At 48.0% G+C, this 22,943-nt stretch overlaps 6 protein-coding genes across 6 annotated transcripts; 4 read left to right on the top strand and 2 right to left on the bottom strand.

Moving 5' to 3' along the window:
• Positions 1–1,006: 1,006 nt before the first annotated feature.
• On the top strand, positions 1,007–4,517 carry N7508_008126 (putative PAB1 binding protein (Pbp1); the record flags this gene model as incomplete). The annotated part of the gene is made up of 5 exons (XM_058466190.1): positions 1,007–1,161; positions 1,424–1,613; positions 1,664–1,937; positions 1,995–4,262; positions 4,318–4,517. 5 exons carry the CDS (start codon positions 1,007–1,009, stop codon positions 4,515–4,517), a joined length of 3,087 nt encoding a protein of 1,028 aa, XP_058317518.1.
• Positions 4,518–8,823: 4,306 nt separating this feature from the next.
• On the top strand, positions 8,824–11,627 carry N7508_008125 (COPI-interacting protein CEX1; the record flags this gene model as incomplete). The annotated part of the gene is made up of 9 exons (XM_058466189.1): positions 8,824–8,946; positions 9,016–9,153; positions 9,228–9,338; positions 9,396–9,542; positions 9,602–9,975; positions 10,031–10,325; positions 10,373–10,576; positions 10,626–10,798; positions 10,853–11,627. The coding sequence occupies 9 exons, from the start codon at positions 8,824–8,826 to the stop codon at positions 11,625–11,627; spliced, it is 2,340 nt and encodes a 779-aa protein (XP_058317517.1).
• A 2,709-nt stretch (positions 11,628–14,336) lies between these two features.
• Positions 14,337–15,728, bottom strand: N7508_008124 (S-adenosyl-L-methionine-dependent methyltransferase; the record flags this gene model as incomplete). Its single annotated transcript, XM_058466188.1, has 5 exons — positions 14,337–14,650; positions 14,701–15,152; positions 15,205–15,328; positions 15,383–15,506; positions 15,552–15,728. The coding sequence occupies 5 exons, from the start codon at positions 15,726–15,728 to the stop codon at positions 14,337–14,339; spliced, it is 1,191 nt and encodes a 396-aa protein (XP_058317516.1).
• A 1,235-nt stretch (positions 15,729–16,963) lies between these two features.
• On the top strand, positions 16,964–17,176 carry N7508_008123 (kinase-like domain-containing protein; the record flags this gene model as incomplete). Its single annotated transcript, XM_058466187.1, has 1 exon — positions 16,964–17,176. The coding sequence occupies one exon, from the start codon at positions 16,964–16,966 to the stop codon at positions 17,174–17,176; it is 213 nt and encodes a 70-aa protein (XP_058317515.1).
• A 688-nt stretch (positions 17,177–17,864) lies between these two features.
• N7508_008122 (arylsulfotransferase family protein) lies at positions 17,865–19,443 on the bottom strand (the record flags this gene model as incomplete). The annotated part of the gene is made up of 2 exons (XM_058466186.1): positions 17,865–18,542; positions 18,595–19,443. 2 exons carry the CDS (start codon positions 19,441–19,443, stop codon positions 17,865–17,867), a joined length of 1,527 nt encoding a protein of 508 aa, XP_058317514.1.
• Positions 19,444–20,790: 1,347 nt separating this feature from the next.
• Positions 20,791–21,927, top strand: N7508_008121 (bZIP transcription factor; the record flags this gene model as incomplete). The annotated part of the gene is made up of 1 exon (XM_058466185.1): positions 20,791–21,927. The coding sequence occupies one exon, from the start codon at positions 20,791–20,793 to the stop codon at positions 21,925–21,927; it is 1,137 nt and encodes a 378-aa protein (XP_058317513.1).
• Positions 21,928–22,943: the final 1,016 nt, after the last annotated feature.

The raw sequence follows: 22,943 nt of genomic DNA, 5'->3' as shown, positions 1-22,943 counted from the left end.
GCTCACACATGTAGATTGCAGGACAAATGGTCACGTCATGTACTGCGGACATGCGGGTTGGTTCGTTTCTATTGGTATTTGGAAAAGTACAGGGTTGGAGGAACGCACATTCACACAAATTGGTAGAGATATTAATATTCTAAGAGCGTAGGACGTGGAAGTACATGTCTTCGGATAGCGGGTGGCTTATTTCAAATATGAAAGTGAGTCAATAACAGATATGGTCTTCACTCGATCACGGGTGGTATATGTAGAATCTGAGACTATCTACGGATACGAGTAGATTTCACCTAATAGTGGGCGACACATATCAACTATAAAGCTGTCTGTGAGTAACGCCTTTAGTCCTCACTTAATACCAAGTGGTATATAAGTCATACTAAATATGAGGCTGTCCACGAGCAACGTGTGTGTTCTTTATCATTTACCAGGTGGCCTATACAAAATGTGAAGCTTTCTATACATTAAAGTTCATGGTCTTCACATAGGTAGCGGGTGATATTCAAAACCAGAAAAGTACTTTGATGATGAAAAGTTTACTCCGTAGCAGGTGATCTATATAAAAAGTGATACTGTCTACGAATAATATATCGAGTCGTCACTTCATAAGGGATAGCACATGCAAAATGTGAAGCTCTAATATAGTGCATAGTCTTTACTTTGTAGTAAATGGTGTATATAAGATCTCAAATTGTCTACGAAAATGCCCATGTTCACTTTAAAAGCAAGTGGCACATACAAAATGAAGATATCTACGCATAACGTTCCCGACGCAATTGAAGCGGTAACACGGTACCATACCATACGCGTGACTTCCCCCCAAACAATCCATCAACTTGCGACTCCTTCTTTTCTTCCCATTCCATTCCTCCGCTCACTTTCTCATTCTTGATACACCCACGCGCTGGTGCTGCTTATTTCCCCCCTCTTTCCCTGTTTGTGCAGGCGGTGTGGCTTCGTGCCTCATCTTCGTGGCTTCCCGTTCCACAGCTTCACCTAAGTGAACATGGCGTCTGCTCTGAACTCTGCGCCAACGGCGAATGCCTCTGGCAATGCCAACTCTGGCTCTCACTCTGGTCGTTCTACTCTGAGACCTTCCAACAGTACCAAGGGGTCTGACAACCGCCGCCAGTCTGGTAGCCCAGTCGACGGTGGTGCACGGTACGTTCAACCCTTCCCCCCACCAGTCGCTTTGAGGATATGCCTGCGACTTTCTCTTTTAGAGTTGAGATACTACTTGTAATGGATCATGTTCCACGGTGGCCTTGCTCCTGCCATGCTGTTGGAGCCCCTCTAGCTGGGGTTACTCACATCATGTGCCTCAGGGCGCCAATTGAAAGTGTTGGATCCGTCCACAGCACTGCCATCATCATTAGTTGGATTGGATGATAATCTGCTAACACATGCATACTCTGCGACACAGGCGCTCCAACTCTCATAAGGCCTGGACCCAAGGCACCAACCCTATCACCCAGCGATCCTCCCACTCCACATCCAACGGAAACATGGCCCACCGGGGCCAGTCTGGCTCTCCACGGCCAAACCAAAAGGAATCGAACACTCCTGACAGCCATGCCCATGATCGCCTGGTCTTTTTGTTCGCCAGCTTCATTGTAAGCATCTGTCGCAATGCCGTGCACAATGCCTATTCTAACCAGTTCAGGGACTACAAACCACCATTACTACAAAGGCCGGAGAGAAGCTTAGCGGTATATTTTCTAACTCGACCCTGGAGTCAAATGACTCGTCCTTCACGCTCAAGATGGTCCAGCGCGCTGACCAGGAGGACCAACTCACAACAAACGGCGTGAGCGACGTCGCGGTCCCGTATCTGGGCAGTGGACCTGAATATAACATGCAATTTGATATCCGGGAGATTGCGGACATCTCTGTACCCAATGTCACTACTGCTGAAGTCTCGGCTAAGGTGTCCAATGGTAAGCGTTGACTATTGTGATTCGTTCACATATTACATGCACTAACCTCACCTACAGGTGCTTCTCAGGGATTCAGGACCGACAGCGACATTTCCGGAAACCTCGCCATGCGCGAGCGTACACTACAGCGCTGGGAACCTTCTGAGAACGATGTCGATATGTCAATTGAGACCAGTAACAGTGCCGCCGGATGGGATCAGTTCGAGACAAACGAGCGGCTTACCGGCTTTAAGAGCGACTACAACGAAAGCATCTATACCACCCATCTCGACCGCACTGATCCTAGTTACTCGGCTGCGCTCGAAAAGGCATCTCGTATCGCGGCTGAAATTGAGGGCTCCGCTTCGGACAATTCTCACCTGCGTGAAGAGCGCGGTCTGGTGGAACCTGCCACTGGCGATCAAGATGAAGAGGACAAGTACAGTGGTGTTCGCCGCGAGGAGAAGGCTTTCCCTCCTTTGCTCTCTGGCCAGCCAAATAAATATACCCCTCCTGGGCGCCGGCAAGCTGCTCCCCAGCCTACCAACGCACCTCCCAAGCAGGCCGCCCCCCCTGCATCTGTTCCTTCCATTACAAAGAAGGAGACACCCACAGCCCAGCAGCCTGAGCCAACCACATTGCAACCCTCAGCCGAAATTGAGAGTGGGAGCGCCTCAGCCAAGGCTTTCTCGCCTGGTCCTCCCGCGGTCAAGCGTCCTTCTGCCGAAAATGCTACGGCGAATGTGGAGACAGAGGTACTGGATCATTTCCGCCAATTTGCCAACAGCGAGAAGCTCAAGATGCAAGAGCGTCGTCGCAATCAAGCCTCCTATGATCGCACTGTCAAACTCAACGAGCTAATGAAATTCTCAAAGAGTTTCAAGCTTTCTACTCCTGTGCCCAAGGACCTTGTCCCAATTCTGGCCAAGGACCGCATGAAGCAAGAGGAAATCATCCAGCGAGCTCAGCAAGCCCAGCAACAGGGGGTGGATGAAAAGGATATGCCTAAAATCACATCGCCTCCTACCGAACCGAAGCCTCCTGTTCGTGGTACTGGACCTACTGGTGCTGTCCCTCCTGTCGCTCCGGCTGATCGCCAAAACTACCAACGTTCTCGACAGGGCTATCCTCCTACAGGCCCTCTTGCTGGACCTAACGGACGTTTCCCCCAGCAACCTATTCAACCCGGACGTCCCGGTGTTGGTATGCTTGGTCACCGCCTAGCAGACAATCTACAGCAGCGAAAGGGCGCTGGTGTGGCTCCTGTTCCTGCTCCGCTTCCCATCCAGGATGCTCGCGGGCCTCCCACTGGTCCTGCTAGCGACCAGCACAGAATCACTAGCCCTGTCAAGTCGCAGGGACCTGGATCTTCTGCATCCAGCAAGTTCAACGTTCGGGCTATGGAGTTCAAGCCAAACCCCGCAGCGAGTACTTTCACCCCTGGCGGTGCTCCCTCAGCCACAACTGCTAGCCCACGGCCTTTCTCTCGTAGCCGTTCCGTGTCTCGCACAGCCACTCCCACTGCCTTTTTTGGCCCAAGGAAGCCTCAGCCCATCTCGGAGCGACCTTCTCTCCAGGACCAGTTCAATCCAATCAAGCGCATGAAGAAGGAGGGCGCAGGACATACCGAGAAGCCATACATTTTCAACGATGGAATTCCACCCCCGTACAAGACTTTGCCGACCTGGGACACTATTGAGGGTAACGAGGAAAAGACATATGATCAAATGTTCAAACAACCTATTGTTCCGTCCTCGGCTCAGGGACGCTCCGTATCCAACAACCCAAACATTCCCCAGCAGCACGGGATGTCTTTCCATTTCCAGCAAGGAAACCCCGGTCTCCCTGCTTCTGGTGGCCCCAATGGCGGACACCTCCATCCTCAGGGTCATCACGGGCCCCCCCACGTCGACGACCATCGCATGCACATGTCTGGCTCGAACTCTGGAGTCTTCCCGTCTCCCCGAATGCAACCTGGATACCCTTCTCCTATGGCGCCCCCAGCCCAAGTGGCCTTTGGGCAGCCGATGCCCCCCTTCTATGGCAACCCTCAAGGTGGTCAAATGAGACCCTACCAGGGCGGTCCCCAGTTTGTGAACCCGCAAGCTCCAATGATGGTGCAGCAGCCGTCCAATGGACCCTTCATGGGAGTTCCACAGGGTATGGGTCCATACAACCAACAGATGCCTATGTACTCCCCCTCTCCCGCCCATGCATACCCGCATGCACCTGCACCTCAGCCTCATAGCGGATACCCCAGTCCGAGCCGCGGTGCGCCCATGATGATGCACCAGAACTCGCAGTCAGGACAACCCCCGCAACCGATGATGTATATGCCTGGACACAGTGAGTCAGCCCGCCGTTCCCAGTCCCACAGCTCCCGCCTTTAACACAAAACCAGTGCCTCCCAACCGTGGCAATTACCCGCAGCAACCTCATTTCTCCTCCAGCCCGCATCAGTCACATCACTTCCATCCCAACCAACACCGTACACCCAGTAACGGGTTCAACCAAATGCCCCAAATGCCCTCTCAGATGTCTAGCAACACACCGAACTCCGGAGCTTCTCATTCCGCCGAGGCCACAGACGAAGGCAAATGAAATACACGAATCATGAACCCCCTGGGCCGTGCCCCTTTGAATGATGCTCCATCTTATCATCCCTCTCCGCTGTGACCTACCAGCGCTGTGCATTGCTGGTGGCCATCTCAAATACGCGGTTCCTATCCCAGAGCGCATCTTCGTCTGTCATCTGCCGTCATGGCGTGTCCCTCACCGGATGAAGTCTGCGCCGAACTTCACATTGTCTCAAGACTGTCCAGGTACGTTCAGTAGTTCCGCGGCTTGTGGCACCTTTGCTCATGATTAACAGACTCGAAGATATCAAGCTACTCGTTGCGCCTATCTAATCTATAGATAGCAATTTGGCGATGTACATGAAGGCCAATTCCCTGGTGATATATGACACCCAATTCAGTACATCGCCTCATACCCTTTTCCCATGGTCTGCAACTTTTCCCCCAGTGTGGGTAGTCTCAAGTCTTGAGGATATTCAGTCAGTATCGGGATATCCCGTCTTCCGGTTTTTCTTTAGCACGCTTTCCTTTTCTTTTTCTTTTTATTAGCCTTGTCTTGCTTTGTTCTCAATGGAGATTGGGGTCTGTTGTGGGTTCATCATATGAACCTGCAAACCCTCAATCCATAGGAACGGGAGTGAGGCTTGTTGGGGATGTCTTTCGTATTGACAGTGGAGGGAGATGGGTGGTGGTTATCTGGAGACAAGGAGACGGGAACGGAGCAGAGTAGTTGAAGGGGATGGTCAGAGATGGGGTGAGTGGTCTTCACGACGCCTCTAGGTTCATGAGATGAAATGAAATGGCTATATTATATGGATTTCGGTAAAGACTAGATGTAATCAGGATACACCATCCAAATGTCAAGATGTAGACCTAACTTAAATAGGGATGGTGTCGAAATAGGGTTCGGGTGAGTGGTTCTGGGAAACCCTATCTCAATACTTGCATTGTACATCTACATCTATCAACCTATGCAGGTATGGCTGTCTTGGTGGATCAGAAACTGCTAACGATGGGCAGGGGCCAAATAGGGCTGGGCAAATTGGGGCATTGATTTTATATCCTGCCAGATTTAGTGCATGTCAAATTAAACCATGATCTCGCGAGACACCAATATAACAATTAATTCAGGCAAACTAAACACTAAGTAGCCAAGTAATCACTTAGCCTCCAAAATACACCAAAACTCCATTTGTGTTAACCGAACACCACAGCCATCGAAACCAACCACGTTTCGCCCCCAAGATCCAGATCTAACGGCGAAATCTAATACTTCGCCTTTCGAGGCTGATCTTTTTAAAGATCCTACATTTGAGAAAGTTGGTTCGTATTTGAGGAAGAAACTTGAGCTGTGTATTTTTAAAGATCGGGTTTCATTATGTGAGTGACCTTATTAGACGGGATTTAGATGATTGATCTATGGCAATGGCGATGGATAACAATCTATTAGTGTCGTCTGTGCCAGTCTCGCTGATCCTTCTGATGGCTTATTTCTTGATATCCTCGGTAGATCTATTCAATTACTTTAATCCGCGTGGAGGTCAGGGACAGAGCGTTGCGGCGTTGCCGTCTCATGATAAAGTCCAACAAGATAAAATATACATACAATACCGAATTTCGATACTTGTCATCTACTAACCAATCGATAGACTTCACTTCCCTTCTGAACTACCCAACAACAACTTCCGATAAAAAAGACACCCCAACACCAGCCCTAGACTTCGAAGACCGAAAATTATGCTTCCAAGGCACAGCAAGCCTAATCTGCCCTTCGTCCAGACTAGATAAAGCCTGACCCCCAGCAGAACTAATGATAATCCTCTACATGCCAAATCTATCCATGCTCCCACGGTTAGAAACCCACCTCGCCGGTCCGGAGAATACATGGCTCCTCGCTCGCCTTCTTCGCTCCCTGCTTTGGATCTACATCGACCTCTTCCAATCCTGCGGCGATTGGTCGGAGGTATGGGGTGTTGTATTGTAGGATCTGGTGGGACGCGATGCAGATGCTTAACAGGCTAGTTTGTGTCCGTCGACATTGCATTAAACTAGGAGGTTGCATAGGGCTATATCTAATGTTACCATCCTGAGGTAAAATTTGAGGTTGCATATTTCTTCTATGGAGAAGTTTCTTGGGTATTTTACTAGTGGACAAGTTGAGTGGTGGGCTTTTTCTTCTTCTTATTCTTCTTCTGGGTACGAGGACGGCGAGTATACTGGTATTCTTGTTGAGCGTACGCGGAAGACCTTGAGGGATTCGGAGCTCGGTTGAAATGTTTGCTTTTGCATTTTTGCCGTTGTCTTTTGTTAGCGTTGGTATAGTTCCAGGGGTTCGGTTTATGCTGGATTGAGGGAAGCCAGTGCTAACCCAGTGGAACTCAACGGTTCCCACAGCAGTCGTTGCGCAAAACAGCACACATTTTCAAAATGCGGAACCTGCCTCAAAGCAAATCCGGTATAGAAACTCTGTCTCCCGTCATACGAGAAAACTAGCGGATCGTTTCGAGAACATCGAGAGATCAAGTGGTAGGGCTGATAGCCTACATATACCTTCAATTCACTTGAGTGCCCCGACGATCCGAACGATTTTTACAACTTTGCCATGTCATATAGACACTACCCTCAGGGTCCACCCCAAGCAGAGGGCTGGGGACAAAATACAAGCTATCTTCCGAGGCCGCCTCAGGGCAGATTTATGGTCCAACGGGGCCACCAGAGAGAGTGAGGTCTCAGTCGGAGACGACGAGGAAGGTGCAATTGGGGGCAAACCTCTTTCGTAAGTAGCAGTTAAGATAGAACAATGAGGTCCATAACGTGATATCATTATCTTTAGTCGAACGGAAATGTGATGGCTATTGTTTCCGAGGGCCACTATCAAGTCTCAACATGAAAAGCACTCCTAGCCCCATCAATATAACCTAAAACTGTAAAAGAAGTTAGCTGCCAGTTCCTCGAAAATTCCAGAATGAAACATCAAAGGACAGGAATCTCCTCAGTATAATTTGAAAATGATCATCATCCGAGCAACAGCAACCAGACCACGTCTCATTCACCGCGGTGCTTTACCTGCCACAAGCCATGATCAACCCTCCGACCATGAACAAGCCCAGATCAAATTCCAAGGTACCAGGGATCAAGAACCCACACACCCCCAGCCCTCACCACAAGCGCGCCCCCATTTCCAGCATCGATCAAACCGCCCCTTCAATCCCCCAACACTCTTCGCAGCAGATTGGAACCAAACAAAGCACGAAAACGAGGTTCACCCTCGTGATATACTTTGCATGACAGTATTCCCTCGATCCTATCCGCCACAGCCATTGGCTCCTATCGTCCTCATGGAAGTGAAGTGGACACAGGAACCCCATATTGCGGCGGACGCCGAACCGTTTCTCGGGTTGTGCAAACACCAAGACGGACTTCAGCGTATATGTACACCAAGTCTCACAAGAGTCCACGCCCGCACGCCGCTTTGTCTCAACGCGGGGTTCAGCCATTGAGCTGTAGCCAGGACCGCCCTCATAGAGATGTATGTGTTCTGCGTTGAAGAGTGAAAGAAAACTTCAGGTTTGGTGTGAACCGACGCTGTTATCGAGAAAGCGCAGATTGCAGCACGAGCACAGCTTTGCCGTGAGACTAGCTGCTCCATCAGACGGGGATACCTCCTGCTGGCAAGAAACGGTGGGCTAAGCGTGCCTGGTTGGCGGCCTTAGTATTCGAGCTAGGACCTGCTCGCGGCGATTTGGGATGGAGCTTGCGGAGAGTACCATCGGGAGCTGAAATGAGTCCTTGCGGTTGTTGTAGCGAGGTCCGACCTTTTACCAGAAAATTTTCATCATAGGAGGAGCGACAGATGTCGCGGAGTGGACTTTGCGTTGTAGAAACGCGTGGAAGAAGGAAAGGAGACTTGCCTGCTGTAGCTTGTCAGTGGATAGGTTGAGGGTTGGTAACTATATTAGTGCTAGGTGTAGTAAGCATGAGATAATGAGTATCGGATTTGAATGGACTGCAGACAACATTCGACGCGTGGAAAAGTGAATTGGGGAGCAAAGTGACGCTGTCAGCCAAAAGTGTATTTATTTCGTGATGCGGCCTGAGGCAGAAACTATTATCGCGATAAGGCGGGGCTGAAGGAGCCAGTTTGTTCTTCACGACAAAGTCGGAGTGAAGAGTACTGAGTCTGACACAACTGGTCTGTCTCTAATTATCTGTTCCGCTTCGATTTTCGACCTTTATACCGGTCACAGATATACCTGGCAATTGGCCGCCCCTCTTGCGCACCCCGGGCGACCCCAAACAATCCCCGAACTGCCAACACATACCCCATAACGATGGATTTCCTCAAATCAGCCGTAGCGTCCGCCATCGCAAAAGGCACAGGGCAACCTTTCTCTCTTGGCGATAGAGTGGACATCGGCGACTCAGTTTGGGCACTGCACAACGGCACGAAACGGGTACGGCGACTTGCTTGGCTCATGCGGGATGGTTCAATGGCTAACCAGTTCGACCTGCGTGTACTATAGGATGACGGTTCCTCCTGCAGTGTGTTCTCTTTCGATATCAACGCGAACAAGTCGCGCCTACCGCTAGCAAAAAATGCTGCCCGCAAGTTCAGGACGCTACGGCACCCCGGTGTGATCAAGGTCTTGGATACCATTGAGGTATGAGCTACAAAGGAACCATATATGGGGCCTGAGGCTATGGCAGGTGGTGATAGGTGCTTACAATGTGACAGACGGAAACGAACCTGTATATTGTTACCGAACGAGTCGTGCCACTTTCCTGGCCCGTGAAACGGAGGAGTTTGAACGAAGAGACCGCAAAATGGGGGTTGTATACTGTCGCGGTAAGATTATCTCGGACGCGTTGCTGTTATCTCGCTGACAACAGTTGATTTGGATAGTCTACTCTCAAGTTTATCAATGAGGACGCCTCCTCCGTTCACGGCGCCGTACGCGCATCATCGGTTTTCACAAGCGAGAGCGGCGAATGGAAGCTCGGAGGATTTGAAATTCTGAGCTCCATGAAGGAGGATGATGCTATTATATATGTCAGTATAGCTTGCTATTCAGCAGCCTGGTTAGAACCCTATACTAACTGTTTTTGTAGACATACGGAAGCATTATGCCCGATGCTGCACGCTTCACTCCCCCGGAGGTTGTGAGAGGTGGCTGGGATACTATTAAGAGCCACCCTCTCACAGCAGTTGACGCCTACGGGCTGGGAATCTTAATATTCGAGGTCTTTAATGGTAACTTTTCTGGCGGCGATCAAGTTGGCAAGACGACAAACATACCTCCAAGCATGCAACAAAGCTATAAGCGACTTTGCACTGCTAACCCGAAGCTACGCTTGAGCCCTGGTCATTTTGTTGAACAGGGAAAGAAGCACGGTGGTTTCTTCCAGACGCCGCTTATCCGCATGACTGAGGATATCGACAGTTTAGGACTGAAGACCGATGCTGAACGTGAAGAGTTTATCAAGTATGCGTTCCCCGAAGATTTTATGCACCACTTTGCGACGACTAACATGAATTAGTGAGCTTGATGGCCTGTCCGAAGACTTCCCTGAAGACTTCTTTAAGATGAAGTTGCTTCCAGAACTTCTCAAATCCGTCGAGTTTGGAGGTGGTGGGCCCAAGGTCCTCAGTGCTACTTTGAAGATTGGATCCAAGTTGTCGGCAGATGAGTTCAATGCTAAATTGACTCCTGTTGTTGTGCGCCTCTTCGGAAACCCTGACCGAGCTTTGCGAGTCTGTCTTCTGGACAACTTACCTTCCATGATTGACAACCTCCCTCAGAAGGTCGTCAATGACAAAATCTTTCCTCAGATGGTAGGCGCATTCATTCGTTCAGCTTGAGTAGAACTAACATCTCCCAGACTTCCGGTTTCACCGACGTCGCTCCTGTGGTTCGTGAACAGACCGTCAAGGCTGTTCTTACCATTATTAACAAGCTCAATGATCGTATTGTGAACGGAGAACTGCTGAAGTTCCTCGCACGCACAGCCAATGATGAGCAACCTGGCATCCGCACGAATACAACGATTTGTCTTGGGCGGATTGCTAAAAACCTGGGACAAAGTGTATGTATACTGCTCGCTGCGTTAAGAGTTATGACTAATATCTCTCGAGACTCGCTCCAAGGTACTTATCGCAGCATTCACGAGATCTCTCAGGGATCCCTTTGCGCACGCTCGGGTTGCAGGACTGCTTGCTTTATCCGCGACAATCGATGTGTTCACAGAGGATGACTGTGCTGCAAAGATTCTCCCTGCCGTTTGTCCTTCACTTCTGGATAAGGAAAAGTGAGCAATACACCTCAAGTCCCCCACTGGTTTCCTGTCCTAACAATTTAGCAGATTGATTCGAGACCAAGCAAACAAGACCCTTGACATATACATCCAGCGAGTCCGAAAACATGCCAACACTATGGTCGACACCGTCATCCCACCCACCGCACCAACAGAAGCGAAACCAGACGTCCGCGTCGCAACTCCCAACGAAAGCTCCTGGGCGGGCTGGGCCATCTCATCCTTCACAAACAAAGTCGCAGCTGCCAACGGCGAGATGGAATCAACAGCTAATGGTAGCAAACCCGCCGACCCAGAAACAGCTCGCTCGGCATCCGTCCCCCGCCCTGCTAAATCCTCCCCATCAACTCAGCTTGATCTGCCAAGACAAGTTCTCCGCCCTACAGCTCAGCCCTTGAACAGATCAATGTCGGACCGCCCCGCCCCAGCAGTCCACTCACCTGAACCAGAAGACGATGGCGACGACGTTTTCGATGCTTGGGGAGCAATGGACGACGATGAGGCCGAAGAAGATCCATTCACTGCGGCTGTCACCTCTCCCAAACCCACATCACCTGCTCCGACATCAACAACAGCCTCGAAGGTCCCATATGACGATGGAGGCGAGCCAGACTTTGCCGGCTGGCTAGCAGCAAAGAACCAAACAAAGGCTAAGAACCCCCTACCGAAGGGTCTGACCAAGGCTGCATCTACCAACAATGTTACTACACGATCTTCGGCTGCAAGCACAGTCAAGCCACGCACTTTGGTTGCGCCTAAGAAGATTGACACTAAGCCCAAAGACGAAGAGATTGACGATGACTGGGGTGATGCGTGGGATTGATAGATTGAGCTGAGTTGCTTTTCTTTTTGTGCTCTATGTCTATACCACGTCTAATCCATGCATGTCTGGCTTGCCCATATTTGCACACTTTGGGAGTCTTGGTGTCTATTTTTTTTTGTGTGTATCTGTGATTATTACGATGTATACATTGAGTAGCCCATAATAGATTGATGAATAATCTAGTAATTTTCACACTGAATGGTAAAGAGCACAATAGCAATATTTTGTATAATCAGACAATTCCTTGGTAAACTACTTTTAGTTCAGACCCGAAGTGAAATTACTCGAGGCAAAAATTATTATGACTGGTCTTTAAACAAGCGGTTGGGAAATGAGAATGACTGGATTATTTTACTCCAAGCTGGACATGTTTTTCCTAAATTCGAAGCTCATGAATATGATCAAGTTGCATTGGTTTCCTAGCAGAGTGGCATCATATTCTAACTCCAGATTCTCTTCTCATGTCACATCTTATAGTAGCAGGCTAGAGATCCTTCAAGATCTCGGCAGCAGCACGCTGCAACACAAGATCATACATATTTTATTCTGGACAGTGCGGTAAATGCATGCAACGTTGAGCAGATGAGATAAGAAATGTCTTTCCCTATCCGAGGACTTCAATGACTTCAAGGAAGCAGAATAAATCATACCTATTATGTTGTTCGGTTCATTACTACCCAACAAAGAGAGACGGTTGATATATCTGTTCGAGTGCGGGGCCTAGAAACATTGAATTCTTGGCATCAGCCCATTGCAGCGAATTATGAGACCGAATCTTTCCATACCAAGCATGTCATATTGCTTTGTTGCATTGCGGATTAGTGGTTGTGTCGGGGTTCTTTTTCAAGGTATGAGATGCTAGACTCATCTCGTTGAGCTTTAAGCTTGGCTATTCTGCCCTCAATCGATTAGCCTCTAGTATGTTTTTTATCCATCGAGCGTCGACTTGTTTGCTTTTCGGGCTCTGAGTCTCTAATAGAACTGGCAAAGTTCGTTGAATTAGAGCATTGCTTTGCCGAAAGCCGAGTATCAAATGCGTATCTTTGTGGGTGCCAAGGCGATCACGGGCCTCAGTGTGGTATTCAATTTAGTCTACATTGGGCCTTTCCTGTAGCAATCAAGATAGAAATTGTGATGAGAGTACATAAGCCCTTGGTAGCGATTACTGCCACGGCTAGACACGTTATAAAATGGCTATATTACCTTACCAAATGATCTTGAGGGGTCTTCTTATATCAAAATAAAAATGCAATCTTTTCTTAATATAATGGGACGTGTGGCCTTCAGGTCTCAGGCTTGCTTTATTTGTTCCTTTTACTAGGACCTAGGACTAATTCATCATTCGTAGAGATCTTGCAAGCGACCATTCATCCCTCTCTTTTTATCAGATGATATAAGCTGAAGGCAGAGAGTGAGCAAGGGAAGGACTAGATGACTAGAGAGGCTATTCTAAACCTCGGGGTGCTTAGTTAGGCAACTAGGGGCAATCCGACCCCGGGGTGTTGAAAGAAGTTTATGGCGTTCATGGAACTGTAAAGTTTGAGTTGTTCTTTTAAGAGGAGACACGACACTTAGCTTGGCCGTGAGGCTTTGAGCAGATATAACTACGAAACCCTGATAGAGCCTTTAGCTTCAGGCTTAAGTTATTGCTATGCCAATAGATCCAGGTTATAGGACTATATCCTAGTTTCTGAGCAATTTGAGGTAGTCCGTTCGATCTTTAATCAACTCCTCACATATTGAGATATACTGGTTTGGCAATAATGCTTAATGCTAACGTCATTACTCATGTCACTACTAACTTCAAGATTGTTTTTATTCCTAGGTTTCCTTGTTATCGGGCACGCCCGAGACGGTCGTGCTTTCGAAGGTAGGCAAATGTGACACTAAGGTCAAAGGTCATCTGTTCCTTTAGTCACGGTCGGGCCTTATTCCCGCGCCCGTTAGACAGATAATAGATCTTCTTCTTTTTCCTCCTACTTCGGATAACGGCCTCGTAGCCCATAGGCCCTTACATACTCAGCAAATGTATTAGAACCTTTTTCGTGGTACTAGCAATATGAAACCCGATTATTGTTACATGATGGCTTAGCGAATTGGTATAGCAAAGTTGTATAATAATTTGGTGGTGATGATGCCTTGTGGCCACGAGCAATGTAAATTCTAAAGAACCTTAGAGCTAACCGAGAGGCATGGACATGAATGATTATGCTCTTTGGCTTATGTGGCCATAATTTCATGCGCTTTCAACAGCCCGGCCGGGCTAGCTCAATCGGTAGAGCGTAAGACTCTTAATCTTAAGGCTGCGGGTTCGACCCCCGCGTTCGGCTATTCCTAAACACCGTCCTCGAGTGAGCGTTTCTTTTTTTTCCTTCTCTTTTTTCTTTCCATTGAGTCCAGCTTTTTCGATAGTGTATGAAGTGACTTTTTGGGGGGGGGGGGGGTTGGAGGGGCTCAAGAGGGGCTCATGTTTTGCATAGCAAAGTTTGTTCGCTGTCAAACTGAGTGGTGGAAAGTGCAGACACCTCTTGATATATATTTTTTTGCTCACTGTCAGGATGGGAGGTGACCAACATGAAATATCATTTCTTTTATGTTAGTAAGATTTCTTAATTGCATCTTGACCACAGAACCTAAATTTCTTTACCCTTGACAGCAAAAAGCTTACATCTAAACATATTAACAAAATTCCGACCGTCACAGTCCTCACTAAGCCAATTCCACCTCGATGAAACCCGATGAATCTCCATTAGGAACCCAGAAATTCTTCACTTCCAAACCAGAGGATTTCAGCAATTTTGTCCACTGCGAACGAGTTCGTTCCATACCGGGACCAGCCACCATCACCATCATATCAAACATTATCGGGAGAAGCTGTGCATCAGTGTTAGGGAGCACGAACTCCTCAATCAAAAGCTTAGAGTATCCTTTTTTCATCGCAGCCGCAATATGACCCAGAATGACTCTGCACTTCTCATCTGACCAGTCATGTAAGACCCATTTCATGTAGTAGACACGAGCACCTGGCAAATTAGCTACATGCATCAGCAAGCCAGCGACCAAGATTTCTTACCTTTTATAGGCTGAGGGGTAAGGAGGTCATGCTTGAAGCGTTCTATCTTTGGGTCTAGCTTCTGTGTGTCATCGATAACAGGAGAAATATCTTCCAGGATAAGTCGCCCCGGCACGTCTGGGAATCGTGCGGCGAAGTAGGCTATATCATGGCCGCGACCGCCGCCCAGATCAATCAATAGAGGCTGGTCGTATGATCCAGATGAGCCATTCAGCACCTGTTCTTGCATAGGGAACCAATCTACCCAATGCTGGCGATTCTCCCTGACGCCCTCCATAAATGGGTTGAAGCGGGCTAACTCCTCTGGACGTTTTTCGAGCCATTCCCAGACGGCATCTTTTGTCTCATAAGCTTGCTGGAAAGGACCAGCCCAGGGATCTTCCGGATTTTGATAGCCTGTAATTTGGAGAAATTCTGGACCTCGAGTGATGGCTGGTTGCCATTCGCGAAACCTTTGAATATCAGTAACCCGTTATATACGGAACAAGTTAAAAGTAGACTTACAGTGAGTCCATCATCCCAATAGTAGCTCTTTGTGTCAATTCGTATGATAGCGGACTTGGTGCATATAGCTCGGCACCACGCTCCTGCACGTATCCGATGGACGCCAAAGTGCGTAGAATGCGATCTGCGATATCTCAGTGACGGCAAAACCAAAATTAAACCAAAGAGCTATACATACCAACCAGAGCAAGATCTGCATTTTGTGCAGCTGCCATCTCTTTTGCGGTAGCTGGGCCAGACTTCACGAGTATCTGGAAGATTCCTAAATTATGGCCTATTTTGACGGCCACGAATAGCACAGGCTAAGTCATCAGCATAGAACATCAAAAGTCAACCATACAACATACTGAAAGGGAGAGCTTCAAGACTGCATCTTTTGGCTTCTCAAGAGCGCGAGTCAGCTTGAGGCACTGGTTTAGGGCATCAGCCCGAGCTGATTCGTTTCCCGAGGATGCATATTTCTCAACTCGGGTTGCTGTCTCTTTCAAGAGGTATTCAACAGTACTATTGTGAGGATCGATCATGTTTACTAGCGCGATGTAGTGGGAGAAGAATTAGGATGATTTCTTCGAAAGATAAATGAAGATGGGTTCAGATCAATTCGAAGTCAAGTAGGCATTTATATTCAGTCTCAACTTATATGATCTAATTTTAATGCTTGTTGGGAGTTTGATTAGTTCAAAGGAGATACGTCATGAAAGCATCACTCCTCATTTAAGGCGTTGTATGCGCACATATTCCATATCATCATGTGCTACATGCCAGAATCAGTAGCCGAGGGAAATGTGGTGGATCAAGGGTATGAATTCACCAGTCAATACTAACCACGTAGAAAGATGAGCGGGACTTGTGAAACCCTGGAGTACTAGGAGGAGTTTTATTGGCGATTTATATTGCTTATCCAGATCGACTCCACTGGCAAGGGTCGAAGGAGGTCCATATTTGACATCAGGTTGGGAGAATTTTGAGTCAACTCTTTGCCTTACGTGCACTGTATTGGCCACAACCGACCCATGATTGCATTGAAGAACATGCAGCACTGTGGCGTAGCCAAAAATGTGGGATTCATCTTGCGTAGCGAGGGATCCACAACAACTCGATCGGGGGTTGACAACTCTTGCATTGCGCTAGGCTAGTTGTAGCCCTATGATTTCTTATTGAGCTCTTACAGCTCAACAAAGTGCGATGCTCCAAATCGGCAGACTTGCATGCTGCATGCACACCGAGTTGGCCTGCTCCTGTGGGTAGTATGTAGTAGGTACGCTCCACGGCACTCCATTTGTAAGGAGCCCTAAATGCCGTGCAACCCAGTTACCCCTCAGGCCTATATGCCTCTCCAAATGCTCACCTCTTATCCAAAGCTCTACTATAAAGCTCTAGACTACTATGTCTAGCTTGTCAGTTTTCTATGCCATCACACTTCAAGCCAATATATATTGGCCGGAAGCAGGGGAAAATAGATCACCCTGAGATCTAACCTACAGCAAGCAACGGACAACTATAATTCTAGATGACCATGACAGAGTAGTCACGCAATATAAGCGTATCTGGATTTAGACATAGGAAAACTGTTAGATCTTGGAGCGATGGCAAACAAAATTTAGGGCTGAGGGGAAGGGCATATCTCCCGTCAGAAATCGAGACGGTTGAACCCACTGGGAGTTGCCGGGTGGGCCCGCTCACCCTTCACTTAGCGCCCCTGGTTTATGGAAAGGTGCGTACTGCCTTCAGCCTTTACAGTAATAATGTCCCTTCTACCATGGCGGCATCACAAAAGTCTTTTACTGGACAATCACTTACTATCGTGCGACAATATGCTCAAACGAACTTCCCACTTCTCCGTCCAACCAACAAGTTTGAGGAAGAAAGGCATCTGTTGTACGCGCCCAATCGCTTTTCCCCGGTGAGGATCGGCGAGGTCTTCCGCTCCAGATATCAAGTCGTTGGAAAGTTGAGCTTTGGAATGTTCTAAGCGGTGTGGCTTTTCAAGGATCTCAAGTATGCGCCTCTGGCCTTCTTGCGCAAACTGATAGAGAGGACTGGCGGTCGTGACAGTTGACTTTGCGGGTGGTCACACGTTTTCCGCTGGCTATATACGCTTTCTGAGATCTTTGCATCAGATATTCAATAACAGGAACCACTTGCTCTGGTTCTCCTTTTGTGGTTTTGTTGAAGGAACTGGACGCCTATTGGTTTGTGCGGGGATGGCTTGAGCATATTCTAAGTGGTGTCTACCAATACCTGAATGAAGAGGAATGTGCTTCTATCAAATAGCAAATGGAGCGGAGCGGGCAGAATGAAATCCGCCAGGTCAATACTGTGAAGCAGAGCCATTATCAAATTGAGCATGCATTGTGATTCTATATTATTACAACAGTGGCCATAAGTGCTTTTCCACCCCCACCTTTACATTATTTAAATGGCTCACCTGAGGCACTTGAACATTAACAAACAAGAGGTAAAAAAAAAACGAGGCGAAAGAAGAGAGGCTAATTCAGAGCACAACTAATGCCTGAAATGAAATATTTACTTCGGAAATTATTTGAAGAACCCTGTCCAATACTTCATGAGACCGTGAACAAACTTATGTCGCCTGGTATATTAGGCTGTGGTGCCTTTTCAATTCGCATTACTTGAGTTGATTCATCCGCCAAAACCGGTTAGCAACCCTGGCCAACAGTGACTGACTCAGACTTCGTCCCATCCCCCACACCACCCAAAGCCTCTACCTTAACCGAAGCCCCATCTGAAAGTCCAGCTACTAAGATAGTAGTCTCAAATCCATTGCGCAAAGCTGTTTGACTGACATTGGTTCCAGAAGTGACCTTCCAGGAACCAACATCTGTAGCTCCATTCCAGCTCACATAAACAGCAGTCTTCCCCCCTTTAGTTGGACAAGCAACGACGCCAGGCTTTGTAGACGGGCGCCCGAGCCAGGGGTAACGGTAAGTGCGATAGGTCTGCATGGTATTGTCATACCCAAATCTAGCCCGCATGACAATCGCCCCATTTTCATCATACTCCTCGATTTTAGGCGTCGCACCATGATCTTGCAAGACATGTCCGTTTCCGAGACTCTGGTAGCTACCCTGAGACTGGGCGTATACAGGCTCAGCGGCATCCCATGTTCGACCAACGAGTGTCACCTCCTTGGACCCTTGTAGTTCGACATTCAGTATCAGGCCCGTGGTCAGTGATGTGTGGCCTGTAAATTCGGTATTCTCGTTGTTGTGCATGGTCAATGTCACACGCTCAGGACTTTGGGATACAAAGCGCACATCATGCTGGTAGCAGAAACCTGTTCCCAGACCTAGTGTGAAGTCCCCACCAGTTCGGCCCTATGCTGGGATTAGTATTTGTGAATCCTATACGATGAGCAGTTCAACTCACATGCAGGTGCCATATAACCGTTCCATTCTGTGCGATCAAAAACACACTGCACATATACCGCGATGACACCAAATAATCATCGCCATATCTGTAGATAGAATTCAAATGGGGGTATCCATAAGGATAAGTCGAATTCACACCTGAACCGTCTGAGCCCTCAAGTGGAGCACGAACATCAACCAGCGGGACCTGATCGATATGGTTGTGAGCACTCCACCGGAAAAGAATCTCGTTGGTCGCAATATCAATCTCATAGATAAGGCCATCCTGAATCCAGCCATCCTTTTTTCCGCCAATGGAGCTCAAGTTAGCCTGAGTGACATTCACCGCGGTGACGAGAATTGTGCCATTCTCGGTAATCTGGCTTTCGTGAATGTCAATACAGGAGTTAAACTTCATTGGATCGAATACCGTGACGAAATTTTGCTCCTCGCAGGACAGTGTAACGCGGTGGATCTCGTCGTACGAACTGTTTAAGATGCTGATGTGGCCGAACCCGAATCCATGACCGGCAAATCCGCTCCAATAGGCGATCACTGGTTCGCCATGTAGCATTTGGGGCTGGAGTGCAGAATAGTTTCCACCAGCGCCTTGCCATACTAGTTGGCCGTCGTCTGAGTAGATGGTTGGATGACCGGTTTCTCGCATTATGTCGTGCGGTGTGAGAAACAGATATCCTGGCTCCGTTTGGCCCATCTTTGTGATATTCATAGATGGGGTTTTAATCGATGAGCTCTTGTATGTCTGCAGTGGCCATAAGGTTTCGGAAGACTGTGCAGTGGTCACATTGATTAAACTTGCGATGAGAGCAAGTGCCCGGGGAAGGCGACGTATGAATAAAGATGCCATCTTGATACAGGAGTCAAGCACTTTCCCTTTGATGATTCCTGTCTGTGTTGCTGAGTGGCTTAGGTCATTTGAGAGTGGTGATCTGCCCTTTTATAGGGGCATCTTCACGAGCTTTGCACCCCAAGGCCTGCTGTGGAGCCCTTTCTCCCCGCATCTTGATCATCGGCAGAGCTAAAAAAGGTGGAATACCTCGGTAGTTGTTTTCTATACTGCGGTTCAATGGCATATCCGAATTGGCATCCTTTGGATGCGCAAGGAATCTGGATTTCGTCCCGGTGTTAGTGATATGCCGAATATGCAGACAAAGAAGTTGTTATTCCATTAGGCACAATAACACTCAATCTTGGTATCATCAAGGGAAGTACTTCAAAAGGGAAGGAATCACCTCATAGAACGGAATTATCCCTTTTGCGTTTTCCTATGTCGCCTAATTCCGCTTCTCTTAGACGACAATACGAACTTAAACTCTCCGGTAGTAGACGTCAAGCCGAGAAATCTTGACTACTTCATCGGAGTCACTGTGGGGGAGAAGTTTGAGGTGCGACGTCCCCGGATTTCCCAGCAACTGCCGATGCTAGTTGGAGTATCGGCGATATCCGACGGCTGCGTGAGGGACTCAGTCTTTGCAGTTTGAATCTATGCGAGAGTTGTTCCGCTGAGAGGCCCACTTCGAGTCTGCCGTCTGCTTTCCTCATTTGGGTATAGTTAAATCGTGGTTCAAAGCCGTGTAGCTGAAAGCTTGCCCCGTTCATAGGGAAGAAAGGTTCCACCAGGGGTGCAGCCAATAGGTTCTGATAGGCTTTTGAACAAAAGCGGTCGGAAAGATTAGCTAGCTCAACAGCTTAGAGTTTTCGGCAGTCTGTTCGGCAATTCAGAGTTGGGTCAATGGTGCATTGATCTCTGAGCCTGCACTAAATATGCGGGGGATCGGCCTGGTGGGCCACGTCGGAACGTTTACGAGCTCCAATCGTATCCTAACCGGTTTTAGCACCTTTGATGGATTGAAGTATGAGAAGGGACGCTTGATAAAACCTGAATCGCACTGGATCTAGAAAGACAAGACAGCCTTTGCTAATGAAAGAACATGGCGGCAGCCGCCCATTTATCCTACGTGAAGATCAAGTAGGTAGGGTGATGAATTATGACTCTGCACTTGGGTACCATATACTCATATTTTGAGCCCCTTGATGAGATTGACTTGATATCAGCCTGAAAATGGAAGCGAAAGGTGCATCTTACCTGATGTCTTCAACGGGCGGTGGATAATCCATACATATAGTTTATGCAGATCATCAATTTGTGCCGAAAATTTGTGCCAATCACAACGCGACATCAAGTCCGCACCTCATGACATCCGCCTGCATTCTCAACTCCCAACTCCCAATGTCATCTGTATCATCAGTGGAAAAGAAGCGGCTTCGAGATCGCCGATCACAACAGACTCTCCGCGACAAAAAGCTGCGGCACACTGCGGAACTCAAAGAACGGGTGGACCATTGTGCGCAGTACCACAACGATCAAAGCGTGCAGCGACTTCTTCAAGTGATCAGCGGACTTCGCGAGCAGAACGAGACTCTGCTTAACCGCCAAAAGGGCTTAAAATCGCTTGTCTCCTCATGGGATAAAGATTGGGAGGCTTTGCCAAATGCAGATCGCTCTAGCCGAAATGGCGCGTACCTCTACAGGGAGATGGGCAGCCAAGAGCCTCAACTTCCGCAAATTCAACATGATAGAAATGACCTTTCTCCATTAATAGGAGCAAATCGACAAACAAATCCTTTGTTGGCTACACCAACAGCATCTCCGCACACAGAGTCACCCACAGAGTCCCTGCCAGCCAATAATCCCCTTCCATGGAATCAGATCCCACTCCATAGCGATGACTTCTCCAGCGTACAGACAATTGTCTCTTGTCCCTGGCTGGCCTACCCAGAAAAGATAACGCCTTGTCCGGATACCCCGTCATCCGCGCTGGACATTCTCTATGGCACAAAAACCAACCAATTAGCCGACATGATCCACACGGCTCTTCAAAGACGCCCAGTTCGAGACCCAGAGAGATTAGCAATCGGCTGGCTTGCCTATCATGCGACGAGGTGGATCATATCACCCACTCCAGCGACCTTCGAACGACTGCCTGCATTCCTAAGACCGATGCAGGAGCAGCTGCAAGTTCCACATCCTGCCGTGTTGGATTTTATGCCGTGGCCAAAGCTTCGATTGAACCTCATGAACCGGTGGCATTTGTACAACAAGGAGCGCGATGATTTCTTTGGCATGTTTGCCTGTTGTATAAAAATCCGTTGGCCGTGGGGAGAGGATATCCTTGAGCGGAATGAAGAGAACGAATTGGTCATCAAGCCCCAGTTCTATGAGACTTTCATGAGTGAAGCTGGATGGGGCGTTACCCCGGAGTTCATTGCGAGGTATCCGGACCTTTTTGTCGGAATTGACATTAATTCCATCGTCGTTGAGCTCGTGTAAGAATATGAATTGACATTGAGACTACCTTTAAGTGAAAGCTTCTTAAGTAACGACCTATCAGTCAGCGATAAGATGCTGATGCCATGCTTTTAAAGATGCACTGCGATAGTATGGACGGGAATAGACTTCAATATCTTATGCTCCTGATTGGCAGTATACGGCTAGACTCAAGTGTTCTGGATAATAGCAAACATTGATGATGAGATTCACATTATCTTGAAGGACAAGTCCCATGAGAGGCTTTTCGGTATGTGTTGCCCGCAAAATGACGCTAACGGTCGGTATTCCATGAAGATGCCCGAGTTATGCAGGGCATTAAAATAAACATAAGGTTGCGATATGAGCGGCCCACCCATGAAACTCGGGCCGCCGATGATTCAGTGTCTGGAAATATATGGTGTCAGACATTGTTGATTGGTGAGTATAGGATATAAGTGGAGCACTGATTCATTGCCTGGTGTCAATAAATAACTCCCGTGGATGCAGGATCCAAGTCCAGATCATTCGCCAAGGTGGTCAGCCTTGTTGCTTGCACAAGATTCTGGACTTCTTCTGGGAGGAAGAAATGATTTTTATATGACAGAAACCACGTTGTCGATCAGACGAACACAATAATCCGGCCATACTTGATTGCGACTCTATGAATGCGACTACCCCTGTCATTTGTAGATGAATGTAAATCGCAAGAGACTTGTAATTTAGAGACCCACATACAGAGATTGCATATTATGAAGTAATCTTATGAGCACAAGGATCCATACACCACGCGGTCGCTTATGGGTAGATCATCGTAAGGTGAGCCCTGCAGCGCTGTTCGGGCATAATTTAATAATAATCGGATGTTGCCTCCGGGCTGATCAGGCTTAATCCACTCTCGTAACTTTTATAGCTGATCGCTTTTCCCTTTCCATCTTTTTTCTTTTGAAACTATTCAACCTTCTTCCTTGGCGTGTTCATCCATTGCCTTCCTAATATTGTTTCTAATACGCCAAGAGTTCTCTGCACACCTAAACTTT

The sequence above is a fragment of the Penicillium antarcticum genome (assembly GCF_028974205.1).
Source record: "Penicillium antarcticum strain IBT 31339 chromosome Unknown utg000008l_segment0_segment0, whole genome shotgun sequence".
NCBI lineage: Eukaryota > Fungi > Ascomycota > Eurotiomycetes > Eurotiales > Aspergillaceae > Penicillium > Penicillium antarcticum.
The sequence above is the reverse complement of the archived record's forward strand: the minus strand, read 5'-3'. Positions and strand labels throughout refer to the sequence as shown.